This window comes from Mastigoproctus giganteus, chromosome 2 (assembly GCF_048544385.1).
Source record: "Mastigoproctus giganteus isolate SK-2022 chromosome 2, ASM4854438v1, whole genome shotgun sequence".
NCBI lineage: Eukaryota > Metazoa > Arthropoda > Arachnida > Uropygi > Thelyphonidae > Mastigoproctus > Mastigoproctus giganteus.
This window is the reverse complement of record NC_143576.1, coordinates 215668779-215687186: the sequence shown is the minus strand read 5'-3', so window position 1 is coordinate 215687186 and position 18408 is coordinate 215668779. Positions and strand designations below refer to the sequence as shown.

The window sequence follows — 18408 nt, the reverse complement described above, 5'->3', positions numbered from 1 at the left end:
GTGTAATATGGTCTAAGTTGCTAATGCATCTGAAAACCAATAATAGTACTGCCTGTAATTTTATCAATCTGGACATTGTAAGTTTCGTTGAATTTCCATCCTTTGAATTGCATCTTGAAGGACAGTTACAGGGCAGGCATTATCTAAGCATTATCATGGCACAGTAACCAGTTCTTATTGTACAACTTTTCCAGCACTTTCTTTAGGCTTCTCCCCTTATATAGTGAAAGAGGTACACTTAACTGAGTGTCATGTGTACAATGCCATAATAATGAAGCTGCTAGCACTCCTCTTGTAGCATGCTCTGGGTATAATCAGTAACTTACCTTTCTCTGTACCTTTAAAGCTTGAATTTTATTTTTTAAAGACAGAACAACACACTGAAATGAAGTAAACGAAAGAAATATGCTTTGTCATGCAGGAAAGCACAATCAACCTGCAAGCATACAATACAATTTATAAATGTATCAGATTTTAAAATGTTTATAATTCAGTAGTAAAATATAAAGGCTTTGGGTTGAGTTGTTTAGAATATGCTGTGAGATAACTAATGCTAGGAAGCATTAGCATAGTCATGTGCTATACCAGTTTCCTGTTTCTAGAACAAAACCAGTTTCCATGAGAAAAACAAACCCTTGCTCATGACTGACTAACTTTCTTGTAATGTGAGGGGAGGAAAGAAAAGAAAAAAGCCATAAAAATGATTCCTATTGAAATGTAATTTGAACACAGACCTTTTCCATGGAATAATAGCAACTGTAGTCACTGTGATAACTGCAAGGGCAAATTATAGGCTATATGTACCAATATTGTCTGTTACAATATACACTACACTTACAAATAAACATATGTCAAATTTTTATAAAATTTGATGCAGGGTCCCATTAATACTAATTTTTGGGATAAGTGGTTATATTGTGCAATAAACTTCGTATTGTGCAATCCACACATTTAAAGTGGGTACTGAAAAATATTTAGCAAATTTTAGTGTATTGACCCCTGGAATGAGTATACACAACCTTCTGGCTAGTAAGACTATAAGTTATGAAATTTTATCTAAATGTTATAAAAATTTAATGTATCTTCTTTAAATATCATAATGTACTGCTATTTTCATATAGGTATAATGACTTGTTAAATATTAAAACAGTATAATAAAAATCTGAGGGCTTAATGCAGCCCTAACATATGACACTTCCTGCTGTAAGAAATGTTTTTCAAGGAGAACAATGTGTACAGAAAGGAAAGACAGGAGAGGAGGGAAGGGAAGATTGTTGAGTCAATGTTGAGTCAGTTTGGTGTGACATAAGCACTGGGAAAATGAAAGTAGGAGTGGGCTATAGACCTAATGACTGCGATGAGTATAACAAACTATACTGAGAAATAGTGGGCTAGTAAGTCAGAATGTCTTATAATGAGGAGCTTTAACTTTCTAAATACTGAATGTAACTTGTGGGTTAGACAGTCACACTGGATCACTTTCAAAAGAAAGTGATCCAGAAAATTTATTTTATTTTTTATCTTAAGGTGTTAAAGACAATTCAGTAATATAATTTAGGAAAACATACTTTACATCTACACTTACCAAAATGATGGAGAAATTGATATGTTAAAATCAAATGTTTCGTTTTCAAGGAGGTCCACATCTGTAAAATAACAAATCAATACAGTTGACCACTTAATAAGGTTCACTTGTTATCAGAATCAAGAGTTTATTTGAATCAATTTTTTTAAATAAGACCAGAAAACCAAACCTGCTATGTAGGCAAGTTTGTTTATACAGTGGGTAACAAAACTATTTCTTGGCAAATGCAAAGATTTGGGGTGTGACCCCACATTGACTACAAGGATCTCTTAATGTGAATGAAGTATGCATGGCCCTTTCTATGTCTCTGAGTAGTAACACTGTGAATTTGCTGAAACAAGCAATTCCCATATACTACTGTATGGGGATTGCATGCTCCAGCAGATTCATGGCACAGCTGTGGGTTTGCCTGCCAGTTCAGTAAAAGCCAATTTAGCCATGAAGCATATATTATATGTACTTATCACATTTTGAAGAAATGTAGATGATATTTTCACCATTATCTACCAAAAAGCCAAGTACAGTAGAGTCCCAATTATCCGAGCTAATGTGGACCAAGAACAGCTCGGATACGGCCAAACTCGGTTAACATGGAAAATTTTCATACACTGACCTTGTAACAAAGTTCCCCTCCACTCTAGGATCTCCCTCATTCTTGCCATTAATGAAGTACATGTACAGGGTTGTGAAAATTAAAGTATCCCTATGTAAAGGGCTCTGGAGCAAGTTCTAAGGCTTGTACTGAAGAGAAATTTGGACAACAGGCACAATAAAGAATATGCTTGCCATTTATTGGAAAAAAAAATTAGTTACAAAATTTGTCACTATATTTGGTACTGTGGCAATACAAATCACTTGAACAGTGCTACAATTGTTCAATGTGTCTTCCATTTTGGTCAACAATGGTTTCCATTCGAAGAACAGCATTTTCTACAGTAGAATGTAACGTGTCAACTGGAATACCAGCACATGATGTCTAATGCTGTCCTTCAGATCTGCCAGAGTTTGACATCCTTCCCAATACACCTGGTTCTTCAAAAAACCCCACAACCAAAAGTCATATGGGGTTAGGTCCAGTGATTGGGTTGGCCAAGATATCTGGAAACAACGGCTCATGACCCGTTCGTTCTGTAAATTGTTGCCTTAGCAATCTTTGGACAACACGGTGGATGTGGGGTGGCGCACCACGAATATGGTATCCTGAAGGCACCCACGCTGTTGCAAAATTTGCCAACATTTCATAATATCGCTGTCCAGTGACGGAACAGGTGCAGGGTCCAGTCAGTGTTACCTGTTCAAAAAAATATGGCCCAATCATGAATGTGGCCATATTTTTTTGGAGAATGCAATGGGACCTCTTGGATAACTCAAGGGTTTTCTGTTGCCCAAATGTGACAGTTGTGCATATTCACTTGTCCATTTAAGAAGTGGGCTTCATCACATCCAAAGGATGTTCCATGGCCAAGTGATATCCACTGTCATTTGCACCAGAAACTGAAGTGCATATGTGAAACAAATATCTGCACCACCGTTGTTGTTTTGGTTTTTAGGAGCATTAGCAATGAAGGCCATATTGCTCTGGGGATATGCGGTGGTCATTCCCTGACCTTTCTGCATCCTCCGTATTTGGTGGTCACGGGCTCGAACCCCGGTCTAATCAAGAAGCATCTGCTATGCACTGCTGCTCCTGCCCACCTGGCTACGGAGGTGCCCTCCATCACCATGCTTTAGCTGCTGTAGCATATGCATCTTGTAAGCATAGTATTGCAACACCTGATGCATTACTAACCTTACAGTGGAATACAGCATGTCCACTTTATGAGAAACAGCCGGCATACTTGCACTACCAGATGGAGATTGACTTGATAAATCCACGACAGCCATAGCAACATCTTCAACATGAGAGTCCACTTGTTTTCGACCTCTACCTGGTTGAACACCAAGATGTCCTGTCGCTTCAAATTTCGCAATCATTTTGCGGACAGCACAAACAGTCATAGGTCCGTGCCTTATGTGCTTCTGATGCCGGAATTCTCTGATAGCCACAGCTGCATTGTTGCTGTTCTGATAGTACAGCTTCGCTAATAGCGCCTTTTCCTGCAACATTGTTGGCATTGCTGCTGTAGTGCAGGCAAACATCTATGATTTTGAAGAGACTGCTTTGCAGTACAGTAGCGCTGAGTGGTGGCACTGTGGCAATAACTTACGATTATGCAAATGACGTAAGTTATTTGCATAATCGTAACTAAGATAGTTACACACCACTGTATGGCGTGTAACTATATAGTACAGTAGAGCTGAGTAGTGCCGCTGTGGCAGTAACTTATGATTATGCAAATAACGTAAGTTAATTGCATAATCGTAACTAAGATAGTTACGTGGCATATAGTGACAAATTTTGTAACAAATTTTTTTTTCCCCAATAAATGGTGAGCGCATTCTTTATTGTACCTGTTGTCCAAATTTCTGTTCAGTACGAGCCTTAGAACTCACTCCGGAGCCCTCTACATAGGGATACTTTAATTTTAACAACCCTGTACATACATATGTACTGTGAGAAAAAGAATACATGTATGTATGTAATTACATACTGTAATTGTGTTTATGGTGAAGGTAAAGAAAGCCCACACGACAAGTACAGCAAATTTCGGAGTGGTTTACTGGTGGAACTAATTTGCCGTGACGGCATTTGTATTGCTGCTCGCTCGGTAAACAGATGGTGGGTGTTATTGGTCAGGAGTAGAAACTGAATCCCCTGGGAGCTTGAACTCCCCTCCCAAAGTGGAGGGGGTAAACTGACTTTTTTTCTATAGAATCATGATTTATTATTACTGTATTTTTATTTTATAATTTTATTTTTTAATACACTCGCGCACGCAAAACATATTTTACAATGTCAGAACTTTCCACTTGACTCCATTTGTGATTCTACTAGTTTAAAATAATTATTGCACATAAAACAGTACAGTTTCAGTCTTATTAATTTAGATTTCATCAAAAAATCAAGGAAGTTGAAGCAACATTTCATTTTTCCATACAAATTTCTTCCAACTTTAAAAGATTCATTGCTAATATTATCTATATGCTGTTCATTCCGAAACTAATTATGCACCGTTCTTTATTCATTAATACATAATTCATAATGCCAACCAATGACTAAACCGATGTTATCATCTGTTCTGTTCTGTTCATGCACCAATCAGTGCATCATTTGTCATGCTTACCTGTCAATCAATATATTGTTCTCGACTTCTACTACAGACCGATAACATTCACTATGTTTACCGAGCAAGCAACACAAGTACGGTACGGCAAAGTATACTGTAATTCCACGGCTATACTTTGCCGAAAATTTCCGTGCTTCTTGTGTGGGCTTTACCTTAGTCTGTGATTATTTACTTACATAGTATTGTACATGTACTGTACAGTACATGCATCATCATGATTACAGCATCAGGTTTTAGAAAAAAAGGTCTTTCAAAGTCTTTTGTTTTAAAGTTCCTCGCTTGTTTGCTGCAATGTTTCTCAGGCATCTCAACAACAGTAGATCAGCAGGCATACTATCATTCTGCTGTTCGATGTATCGCAGTGTGGTCTCAATCGCATTTAGGCCTTCCGTATGCAAAATTTTTGAGCCTTCTCCTGGACACACACCACCTTCATCTTCCCTCTCGTTTTCCCTCACTCACTAAATTTATAATCATGTCATTGGTCATCTCCTGTTGTTCATCCAATCTTGAATGTCTTCTGCCATAATAGGTTCTACATTTGGAAGATTTTTACTAGCTCTGTAAGCAGAAGATTATCTTCATCATCATCTTCCTCGGTTTCACTGAGAATTTTTTTCCAGGACTTCACAAGAGTTGATGTTTTTACTTCTTCCCATGATTCTGCCAGCCAGTAAATGACATCTTTCACGCTTTCAGCAACAGTTCCATTATTTTTGAGATATTCCAGGAGTTGGTTTAAAAGTCATGGTTTGTAGTTCTGTTTCAAAGTCTCCAGGACACTTTAATCTAGTGGCTGGATTAGAGACATTACATTAGGAGGCAAAAAAGAGTTTTAATGTCACCAGAGACTAGTTCAGTTTCATCTGGATGAGATGTTGCACTGTCCAGAAGCAATAATGCTTTTTCTGGGAGTTTCTTTTCTGCCAAAAATTTTTGTTGCAGGAATGAAGTCTTCATGGAACCATTCTTTCAACAAACATGAATCCATCTATGAATTTGATTGGTTAGCATACTTACAAGGAAGACTTTCCACCTGTATGTGTTTGAAGGCTCTTGGTTTCTTAGCCTTTCCAATAAGTAGCAACTTATACCTGTGACTTCCTGAAGCATTTGAACATGCCAACACTCAGTCTCTCCTTTACTACGTTTATACCCGGGAGCTGCTTTTTCTTCTTGTGACAAGAATTTTGGTCGGAAGCATTCGATAATGTAAACCTGTTTCGTCACAGTTGTAAACTTGATCCAAACTTAAACCTTCCTCCTCTATGACTACTGCCAACTTTTTGGTAAAAGACCGCACTTCTTCCTGACAAGCAAATAATTTTCCCCCAGCTATGTTCAGCTGTCTTACTCCATACCTCTTTTTCCATCTATCTAACCATTGCATGCTAGCTGTAAATTCATCACCATAATGAAAATTTTTCTGAAATTGTAGAGCCTTTGCTTGTAAAATTGGTCCAGAAATTGGGCTTCCTTTCTGTCTCATTTGTGAGAACCACAAAAAAAAGTGCTTCAGATGTTTGTTCAAACTTCCCCTTTTTCATTGTTTTTCTTCTCATGTGCTCATCACTTTTCTCAGACAATCTTTGTGAACACCATTTTTCAATGTTCTGTCGAATTTTCACCCAATCTCCTACAGTCACTTCACCTACACCTAGCTCTCTAGCCAGCTTTTTGTTTTGCCCTTGTCTACTTGTTTGATGGCATCAAACTTAGTCTCTAATGAAACCGCGACACGTTTCTGTTTCATACTCATTGTATATAAAATAAAAAAGCCACGGGGAACTGATAAACTAGTGGTAGGCCTGATGTAGCCGAGTGGTCTGGAGCGAGACTGCATAGCATGCATTCCTTAGTGGACCAGGGTTCAAGCACGTGACTACTAAATAAGATAAACATTTGTATTGACGATTTATTGTAAATTCTACTGACCTGGTTGTCGTGCCGGAATATAAACAGAAAATTAAATTTTTTTTCTTTTAGTCACAAGCGAAATCACCTGAACGAGATGTCAAACTGAACCCGACAGATAAAAATGTTGAAGTTTCGTGGCAAGTGGGTGGAGGGGTGCAGAGGGAGATGAGTCATCAAAATTCCGTGAATCAGCACAGCACAATCTGTTCTCATTATGCATACGAACACAAACAACTGTTTAAGGCATCACTTAGCCTTTATGTAAAAATTGAGCTAAGAGCTAGCTTGGATAACACAGAACCTCAGGTCTCGAATAATCAGGACTCTACTGTAATATGTCCTGAAAAACATCAACAGTTTTTCACAGCATACCTGATTTATGTTTAAGTTGGAAACTGGTTTCTCTCCCATTTTTATATGTGCTTGTACACTAAAAATTTAAAAGACATGAATCAGAACTAACTCATTCCCGACTAGTGATTTCTGTGCAGAAATCACTAGTCAGGAATGAGTTGCTGCAGTGTCATTTCTCTGAGAAAGTATTCCAGATATGCGAGAATACAGATTAGTAACTGAGTAGTTTCTGTTATAGCCATTAGCACTATGTAACTCTCTTACTATCAAAGAGGTGCAGTGGTTCTGATGCTATTGCCCGGATTTTGATGACTGTGGTACTCAGTTGTGTGAAACAATCTGGCAGTAAACTGCAAAATATTATTTCACAAGTAAAAACACATATCCATAACTTGCCCAAGTGCAGCGATTTATTGTGTTTGTTACCCACAATCGTGGGATGAATTACACAGATGTATCTGAAACATGTTTAAAAAACAGGTTGTCCCATGCATGTGGCAACCTTTTTTTGTGGATTTGGCTTTGGCTCAACACTTCTGGGATCATCATACCATTAATCTCAAATAATGTACTGGTGCTGTGCATTTCTTTTTATTTTTTTTTAATATCACACACCATGATTTGAAGCACTTCTTATAAAAATTAAACCCAAGAATATTAATTAATTCACAGTTCCCTTTGCAAGTTTCTGTTCCATTCTTCTCCACTTTTCTATGTCCCCCCCCACTTTTATGTATGTCTCACTTTCCCCTGCTTTCTTGTTGATGTGTGTGTCATATCTCATGTATCCTTGAGAATCATCCCCTTTATATATCACTGGCTTTATTTTTAAAATTTTTGTTCATAATGAGTATGGCTGGTACTCAAAAGGCTTGCACTGCTGGTTTCATTTATTTTATCAATATACTATATTTATTTGTATATAGTCATTTTATTTTAATAAAGATTGCATATAGTTGTGTCTGCAGCAATTTATTACTTATTAAGGACTTATCCCACTATTTTTGCCTCTTTAGTGAAATCACCAATGAGATCATTCAATTTTAGCTGCATAATTAAATGTGGTTCAATCAATGATATTTCAAAATTCAGATCAATTTCAATAGTATCTGATGCTCATTTACAGTTTCACTATTATCTTCCTCATCTATATCCTCTGTTGTTCTTAGAAGCACTAGAAGAATTGCAATGTGTGCAATAGATAGCATAGCACAGGAATGATTGAGATTGACAATACTGCTTTTGTTCTTTGAAGAAAATCGTAATATTCTGGTCAAGCAGAATTTACAGTCTAAAACAGCAATTCCCAATGTGAGTGGTAGTGCTCCACTGGAGGGAATTACAGCCTTTCAAGGGGGTGGGGGGCATTGGCATGACTACAAATTTTAGGGGGGCATTAACATTTGGCAGTCTGATGCAACAATTGAAGCATTTAAGTTTATTTAATACTGCAATATCTACTGGCAAAAACTGCGATATCTACGTTCATCATGAAGTTAGAGTTGTTTAAACATAACATTGGCAGAAGAGTTTATTTGCAGTTTCCTACCATGAGCAGCATAAAAACATCCTATTTAGACTGAGTTGGAAGAATATTGCTTACATCTAAAGTGACTTTGATAATCACTTTCAAGATTTGATTGATTTGGAAATACCTGTCTGGGTAACAAATCCATTCATTTGCAAAGCAGAAGACCAAGAACTTAGTTTGCAAGAAGAAATTGTTGAGCTTCAAAATGAAGAATCAAAGCAAATCAACAGCAGGGCACATCAAGTCATGTGGCTAAAACATCTTATGAAATTTCCTGCTCTATGGAGAAAAGCAAAACTTCTTTATATTGCCTTTCTATCTTCTTATCTTGTTGAATGAGGATTTAGTGCAGTGAATCACATACTAGTGAAGAACCGAAACTGTTTGGATATTGTTAGTCATGGTGACTTAAGACTATTACTATCCGAGCATACTCCATATATTGTGAAGTTAGCCAAAACATCAAGCTCAAAGATCACACTAGTATTTTATAATAAATCTCATTTTATTTACTTTTCTATAAATATGTACATATATTAATAAATCATACTAATCATTCAATGGGTAATCTCAGTGCAATAAAAAGGTAATATAAAAACAATCAGTAATAATCATTGAAAATACCTTTTATGCATTACTCATATTTTAAGGGAAGAATAGGAAGCATTGGCATATACTTAATCTGATGGGGGGGGCTTTGGACAAAAAATTTTGTAAGGGGGTGTTGGGTCAAAAAAGGTTGAGTAACGCTGGTCTAAAATGTAACCCATGGAATGGCAAGGGGCATAGCACAATGAGAACTACTTAACCATTATCATAAGATTTGTTACATGAATAACACAGCAAATATGCCCATGGTTATTTTGATCTGCCATGACACACCCAAAATACACAACCTGCATTCATTTTTCACTAAAGCAGTAATGTTTCTTTTGTGTTTATTCACTGTGAACTTTCTGCAGTTATAACAGAGTATTTTCTTTTCGTTCACATAAGCACAGTACCGTGCTAAGCAGCTTTGCCGTAGATGAAAAAAATGGATGAGCTCTGAAATTAATATATAGTAATAGGCACACAGTGCAAGGAAGCCCAAGGCTTTTGCTGCACTGGCAAATAAAAAAGGAGTAGATAAGAAAATACAAATTATTTGCTTCCTTCTCACACAGGCAATTATCTAGTTGACCTTTGAATTTATTCACAAACTGCCAGCCTCAACTACCTGTGAAGACAACCTGTTCCAGTGATCAATGACTTGTAGGCTAAAAGAAAACTTCCTACAATCTAGTCTAAACCTCTTAACCTGTAATTTGAATTCATGCCCATGAGGTCTGGAATTTTCTATAACAGTGAAAATTCAGTCTTCGTTCATTTTACTCTCTCAGACCCTTAAGAACCTCAATTAGGTCACCTCTGAGGTGCCTGGTTGCCAAGCTCTGCAGTCCACATATTCAGTCTTTCCTCATATAATCATCCATTTGCTGATCTTACGATGTGAATCGCCTGTCAAGAAGTTCAACGTCTTTATTCAGATGAGGTCTCCATTCTTGAACACAGTATTCGAAATGTGACATTACAACTGCCTTATACAGTGGGACTATGTTCTCTATATCTCTACAGGATAATATTTGATAAATCATCGATAGAACACAATGGACTTTTCCTTGCTGCCTGTTTACAGCTGCTCAGAAAACTTTATATCTGCCTGTATTATAACTCTCAGATCTGTTTCTTCCTCTGTTTTTAATTCAACACCACAATGTGTGTAATTTATTTTGAGGTTGCTATTCCCCAAGTGTATGGCCTTGCATTTTGCTGCATTAGCACATAGTTGCATTTTTTGACCAGTCTTGTAGCCTGTTCAAGTTATCCTGAAGGAGCACTGCTTGGTACTAATCATTAACTACTCTACCAATCTTTACGTCATCTGCAAATTTTGACATCAAGCCCTCTATTCCATCGTCAAGCTCTTTTATGAAAATCAGAAACAACAGTAGTTCAAAAACCAATCCCTAGGGTTTTTTGGTTTTTTTTAGGAGCATTAGCAACTAAGGCCATATTGCTCTGGGGATATGCGGTGGTCATTCCCTGACCTTTCCGCTCACAGGCTCGAACCCTGGTCTAATCACCCAATCCCTAGGGGACCCCACTTCTGACTTCACACCAGTCTGAAGAATATCCATTAATCATAACCCTCTGCCTTCTGCCCTGCAGTCATCCAGCAATCCATCTTACAATTTTTCCATTAATCCCAACATGTTCAACTTATACAATAAACCAGGGTGGCCATACTTTGAAAATTGGTAAGCAGAAAAATTTGAAACAAAATGTGTAGTATAGCATTTTTTCTTCAAAAAGTAAAAGAAAATCAGAAAATTAGAATTAAAATACATTTTTTTTTATCAATCAATCAATCATAGTATTTATTTGTCCTATCTAAACTATATTATTTATAACAGTTATTTTAAAAATAGCAAGAAAGACTACATTTACTTTATGTATTTTTCTTTAGATTTTGCTAGCTTTAAAATTTCTTCTCTTTCCAAAGATTTTAAAAAGTTTTTAAATTCTGAACAGCTGTTATTTGATTTTTTTTTTAAGAGCATTAGCAACTAAGGCTATATTGCTCCGGGGATATGCGGTGGTCATTCCCTGACCTTTCCGCATCCTCCCTATTTGGTGGTCTCGGGCTTGAATCCTGGTCTAATCAAGAAGCGTGTGCTACACACTGCTGCTCCTGCTCACCTGGCTAGGGAGGCACCTTAAATTCTGAACAGGACAAGTTATAGTTTTCTTTCACCATAAGTTTGGCTTCAAAATTTTCTAATAAAAGACAGTTTCTCTCTTTCCACCAAGAAGTTTTTATTAAGCTGAAAACTTTCTGATGAAGTATTTGAATGTGGAATGCTTAATATGGAGCTTATAATTTGAGACAAATTATTTGCCTCTGGAAAACTTCAGAAAAATTGCACCCATTTTTTATCAACACGCATTTTCTTTTCTTTATTACTTCAAATTAATACATTATACATGTAATTTAAAACAACAAAGAGAAATTCTCATTTTTCTCTTGTTATTATAATTAATTTTTAACTCATCCGTTAGTTTCCAATACGAATTAATTAAAAATATGTAAAATCAATAAATTAACAGTTTTTTTCTTCTCTTATTGGGAAAAATGATGGTATTATTGGGAAGCAGAACTTGAAATTCTAAATTGGAACAATCCTGGCCATAATAGAATGGTTGGCCATCCTGCAATAAACTCTCATAAGAGACTTAGTGAGTGAAACCCCTTGCTAAAATTCAAATACACTATGTCAAAATTGTTCCCTACATCCAGATCATGAGTAACTGTGTCAAAATAGCTTACTAAGTTGATTAAACATGATTTTCCCTTAACAAAACCATGTTGTGATATTCAGAATGCCATATCTATCTAAATGTCCCTGAATTGCACTCTTAATTTTTTCTAAGATTTTCCCTACTACTGAAGTCAGACTAATTGATCTGTAGTTACCAACTTTGCTCTTAGAACCGCTTTTATGTATTGGTGATACACTGGCACTTCTCCAAACCAAAGGAATCTCTCCAGAGTCCAAAGATGCCCTTATAATTAACTTCAATGGCACAATACATTCCTTGGCACTCTCCCTTAAAATTACTGGGTATATGCCATCAATTCCAGGAGCCTTACTTGCCTTTATGCTCAAAATATTTTATAATAAACAGTCATCTGTAATTTCTAAATCCCCAATTTCATATGACTCAGCCTCACTTGCACAGCCTCTTCTCAGCATGAAGGGTCTTTCTTTAGTAAAGACATGCAAAGTACCTGATCAATTTTTTTGCAACATCAGTTGGGTTGACTAAGACTTTCCCCCACCCAGTGCATAAGGGTACAATTTGATTTGCTTTTTTCTTCCTTGTATTCACATATGTTGAAAAATTTCTTGTTCCCATTCTTTGCTCTCTTGGTCAGTGCTTTCTCATATGCAACCTTGGCCTGTAACTTTATCTGTGAGACTATTACAAATCAACTTGTGGCTGTTGTAAGCTTTATAATGAATGCTATTTTTTCTGCTCTGTTTGATTGGTCAGCTCTACATTTATCCATTTCAGGATCCTCCATCTGCAGCAATATTTTCTTAATGGTAAGTATGTGTTCATGGCTTCTGTGATTTTTGCTTTAAAAGGTATTCCATAATTCAAGTGTATTCACCCTCATTCTGCAATCCACCCAATTAATAGATGCAATATAGCACTTTAAACTGTCAAAGTCCTCTCTCCTGAAATTAATATCCATGCCATTACCTTTAACTACAACATCTTTAATCTTCCAACTGATGACTGCGAGATCACTACCTACCAATGGTTCTTGTATTTTAAGCCCTGTGATGTCATTTAATTTGTAAGTAATGATGAGGTCAAGAATATTCTCATCCCTGGTAATATCTCTGATAAGCTGGTACAAATAATAATCATCTAGTTTAATTTTTCCCCAAGGCGAGTTTCCTTCCCACTTATTCCAGTCAATCTGGAGCAGTTTGAAGTCCCCCACAATAAGACACTCACACTTGCTTGCCCATTCCATTTGCATGTAAAGACTCTTGTCATATTCTTCACAATATTCTGGTATGTGGATTACTCCCACTCTCATTATACCTTTGCTTCCAATTAAATCACACCACACAGATTCTATGCCAGGAGATGTAATTTCAGACTCAGCAAAAGCTCAGCAAAAGTTGGTATGTATAATGTATAATAATACATTACACATACCAACTTGTCATCCCCAATTTCTGGGTGGCACCACATTTCTGTTAGCCCTATTATGTCAGCATTAGATGTCCTAACCAGAAGTTCAAATTCAGTCATTTTATTGACAACACTACTGACATAACTGTAGATAAAGTTAACACTAAGTAGTCTTCCATAGCTTGCTACCCTGACACACCCCTTGAAGTTATTTAGGCTTTGGTTTGGTTTGGATTTTATCTGTGCATTAGCAACTAAGGCTATAATGTGCCAAAACCAGGTTATATATAAATAATTAAGCATTCAATGACCTAATTAGTTAGGCCACCATGTAAAGATATATAATAACTTAGGTATAAACATATCAACAAAGAAATAACAATAAAAGGCAAATTTTACATACGAGTAAAAACGTTTACTGATTTTAAATAGTCAAAAACAGCAGACACATGGTCATTGTCGGATAAATCTGACTGAGTGTATAAGGCTCAGCCAGATGACTAAAGGCGGTAAAATATAAATCACGTTCGTGTCTAAAACATGGACACTCGGTTAAAATGTGACAAATACTTAAAATTGTGCCACAGTTCTCACACATAGGATAGTCATCTGCCCTCAGCAGAAATGCACGTGTAAGATGACTGTGTCCTATGCAGAGTTGAGCCAGAACTTCCTCTCTGCGGTTCTTGTGCAGACTAGACTGCTAGTGTTGGATTACAGGCATTATCTGATAGAGCTTGTTCGTGACTTGCTCATGCCAAGATTGTTGCCATTGGGAGAGTAATTTAGCATGTATTAGCTGCCTGTAGTCTGTATAGGAAACTAACAGGCAATAAGTGTTGTGGGGATTCTGGTGATCTGGCCGCAGCAAATGTGACTTAGAATCCAGCAGAAACGAATGTCGAAAGAACACTCAGACAGAAGAGTAACATCTGCTGAATCCGGGTCACAAATGGATGAGGATTATACCTCAACCCTGATAAAGCATGCAGTGTACTTAGAGAGTCAGTGTACACCATACAACTCAGCTGTATATATGCTGCATTCTTGGGGAATCTTTCCAGATATAGAACGATCTGGAAAGATAGCAGCAGCTCCAACACACAACTCTGATATCGAGCCATCAGTGAAGACAAGCAAGAAGTCAGAATATTCAGCTTGGTGGGCAGCACAGAGTTGTTGGTAGACAGAAGATGGAGTTATGGACTTACTCCAATTTTTAATGGAGAAGTTGTATGATGGTAAGCGAGCATGTCAGGGTGGAAGTGGTTGCTTTGGTGACTGGGCAGCATTCTCTACCATGATTTCGAGCTCTCTGAGCAGCTCTTGGACAAGGATATCAAAAGGCCGGTTGGCAGTCTGACGAGTATTATATAGGTGTTCCCATTGTGGCTTGAAACTGATGTCCACATAGGGTTGCCTGGCAGGTATTTTAATTTAAAGGTATATTTTAAAGACAACTGCTTTCATCGGAATGACAGTGGTAGTTCAGTTGCTTCAACATATAAACTCTAGACAGGATGTTCTAAATGCTCCAGTAGCAATACTGTTTCTAGCCGATGCGTACACTTGGGACCCATAGTCTAGTTTAGATCGGACAAGTGCATGATAGAGGCTGAGTAAAGTGGAGCAGTCTGCTCCGCATTTATTAGAGCAGGTAGCATGCAGGAGGTTCAACCCTCTCGTGCACTTTGTCAGCAGTTGACAGATATATGGTAAAAATGTCAAGTTCTTATTAAAAATGAGCCCTAAGAATTTTGTCTTCAGTGCTACTGGAATGATGTCTTGTCAGAGTTTAAGTTCTGGTTCAGGTTGAAGGTTCCATTTGTGACAAAAGTGTACACAGACAGTCTTCTGCTCAAGCAAAACACTGGCCAAGGATTAACATAGTCAATGGCATGCTGCAATTGTCTTTCAATGACCCTCATATTGCATGACTGCAAAAAAAGTTGCTAAAGTAATCTACAAAGAAGGCCTGTTTAAGGTTGGAGGAAGTTGTTCAGTTACAGAGTTAACTTTGATAGCAAAAAGCATAACACTTAAAATCGATCCGTGTGAAACTCTCTCTTCTTGGCAAAATGGCCGGGAGAGGATGGATCCTACACAAACTTGGAAAGACTGGTCTGCAAGGAAGTTTTTAATAAAGAGGGCAATGTGTCCCCTAAGACCAAAGTTATATATGTCTTTTAAAATTCCATATCTCTAAGCCGTGTCATATGCCTTTTCCATATCAAAGAAAACCGGCACCAGGTGCCGGTTTTCTTTGATATGGAAAAGGCATATGACATGGAAGCCACATTGTATCCTGGAAAGGAGGTCATTAGCTTCTAAATACCACAAAGGGAGAGCATTGTCTATTCTTTCCAAGATCTTGCACAAGCAGCTCATCAGGGCAATAGGACGGAATTTTTTGGTATTTTTGGATCCTTTCCTGGTTTCGGAAAGGGAAGGACAGTAGCTATATGCCATGAGTCCCGAAATATCTCTTCAATATAGATTCTATTATAGAGACAGAGCAAGTGATCTATGGATTCTGATGAAAGGTGTTTAATCATCTCATAATGGATGTCATCTGGCCCAACAGCACTCACCTTGGATAGTGAGAGTGCTGCTTTCAGCTCCCACTGTGTAAAGGGCTGACTGTATTCTTTGCAATTGTTAGAGGACAGCTTCAGGTGATGTTTTTCTGATCTTTATTTGAGCGCGAGAAACTCTGGGGGTACGATGTTTCTGAAGACACTTTAGCAAATGTCTCCCCGAGAGTATTTGCAATTGCAGTTAGATCTGCAATTGTACATCCATTATGTTCCAGGATCGATGAAGGGTGTAAGGTGTATTTGTCCTATATTTTCTGATTTTTGTCCCAGATGGTTTTGGGATTGGCAGCCTGCGTGAGGGAAGATGAAAATTGGATCCAAATTTCTTATTGGCTCTGATGTCTGATGTACCATGCTTTGGCACATGAATGTTTGAAGGCTATTAAATTATCTGTGGTGAGGTAACGGCAAAATATTCCCAATGCTTTGTTTTGAGCCTTCCTAGCTGCTGTGCATTCTTCATTCCACCATGGTTTTGGAAAACGTGACAATGTCCTTGGGATTACAACTTTTTTTTTTTTTTTTATGAAAACTCCAAACACAAGAGGTATTAGAACTTATAGTACTTAGTACCATGCTTCAGTTGGAGGTTGAGAAGATGAAAGAAGATATTTGTTGACATTAGACTTGAACTTCTGTGGACTGTAATCTTCAGGAAATACGTACGAAGGAAGGTTGTTCCAGAAAACGGCAGTTGGTTGGTTGGGTTTTATTAGTGCATTAGCAACTAAGGCTATAATGCACCAAAACAAATAAAAAAAAAAGGCAGTTGAATGAATAAATGAGGAAGATAAAGTTGGTTTTGTGAGTTTGAAGTCAGACAGTAAATGGATGTTGGCTGGTGGTGGCACGTGTTCGGACTGTTTTGAAAAAGATAGCGGGAATAATAGAAGCCAATTCAGAAGAACAGTGCCCTTGAAGGTATCTGCAGAAACAGTACGTCTATGAGACAGCAAGTGGAGAGACTCTGTTAGAGAGGAGTCATTAATTAACCTAACTGATCTCTTCTGAATGGAATCTAGAAGCCAGCAAGAGGTTTTGGGCACCACCCCAGAATACTGTTCCATGGTAGAGCGGATTTCCAATTTGTACCGCTGTTTGGAAGAAAAGTAACGCCAAGAGCGAAAGAGAAAACCAAGTTTTTTAGATGCAGAGGAAGCAATATTTGTAATGTGCTTGTGCCAAGAGAGATCAGAAGTCAGGGTAATCCCCAAAAGAGATATATCAATTTACCTAGAAATTGGAGTGTCACCAAAGATAAACATAGCAGCAGAAGAATCCTTTTCGCAAGATATAAGACAAGACTGAGTTTTAGAAGGATTGAAATCAACTAAGTTGTCTTTGCCCCACTGGAGTAATTACCTGGAGATTGGCATTTAAGGAATTAATAGCGGATATTCGAGAAGTTGAAGCTGATTGAGCAGGGCAAGGTTTCTCAAAATGGAAAGAGGAATGCAATGTGCAGAATCCATACTGCCAATCATTGATCAGACAGAAGGTTTCTAGGTAGTTTAAGAGTTGGCGATTAATTGATTTCTCCATTACTTTAGAAAGAGTAGAAGTAATTGCAATGGGACAATAATTGGATGGGAGGGATTTGTCACCCTTTTTAGGAACTGGCTGGATATGAGCAAATTTCCAAGCAGAAGGAAAAACATCTTTGGAATAAGAAAGTGAAAAAAGGTGGCAAAGAACAGGAGTGAGTTCCAGAGCACAGGTTTTGAGAATAAGTAAAGAAATATCAACAGGACCTGCAGCTTTCTTAGCATCAAGGTTAGTCAAAATCCTTCTGACATCCTTTTGATGGAAGACCATAGGAGGCATTGAATGGAGTGCATTGGGAATGGTGGGAGGTGTTTTACCAAGATCATTAATACATGAGTTGGAAAAAAAATGGGATGCTAGCAGGTCAGCTTTATCCTTGGCTGAAGTTACAACAGACCCATCTGGTTTTGACAGAGGTGGGAACAGAGATGGGCAAAAGTTGCGGCCAATAGCTTTAGCAAGAGACCAGAATGCTTGTTTGTTTGGATTTTTTTGGTGCATTAGCAACTACGGCTATAATGCGCCAAGACTAGGTAATATTTAAAAATTTTAAATTCTCGGTGACCTAATTAGTAAGGCAACCATGTCCAGATATATAATAGCAGACCAGAATGCTCAGCTACCATTAGGGCAAGAAGCAAGTTTTCTACTCTTAGCCTGTTCAAACTCTAGTTTGGACTGATTAATAACTGCTTTACAATTGTTGCGAGCTTTGGTGTAGGCAGAAAATGAAACTGAAGAATTAGAAACAAGCCAATTACGACATGCAACATTCTTCTCTTGGATAGCCTTAGCACATTTATTGGAAAACCAAGGTTTAGATAAAGGACGAGATTTTAAAGTGGAGTGTGGGATAAAGGATTCCATTCCTGCAAGAATAATTTCACTGACACGATC

The 18408-nt window shown here is 37.6% G+C and overlaps 1 protein-coding gene across 1 annotated transcript in view; it reads right to left on the bottom strand.

Moving 5' to 3' along the window:
* The window catches only part of LOC150090083 (uncharacterized), a 116095-nt gene that overhangs the window by 60446 nt on the left and 37241 nt on the right, over positions 1–18408 (bottom strand). The window contains exon 4 of the mRNA XM_090390168.1: positions 1586–1646. Coding sequence (XP_090246294.1) covers positions 1586–1646 — 61 coding nt within the window. The remainder of the gene's footprint in view (positions 1–1585; positions 1647–18408) is intronic.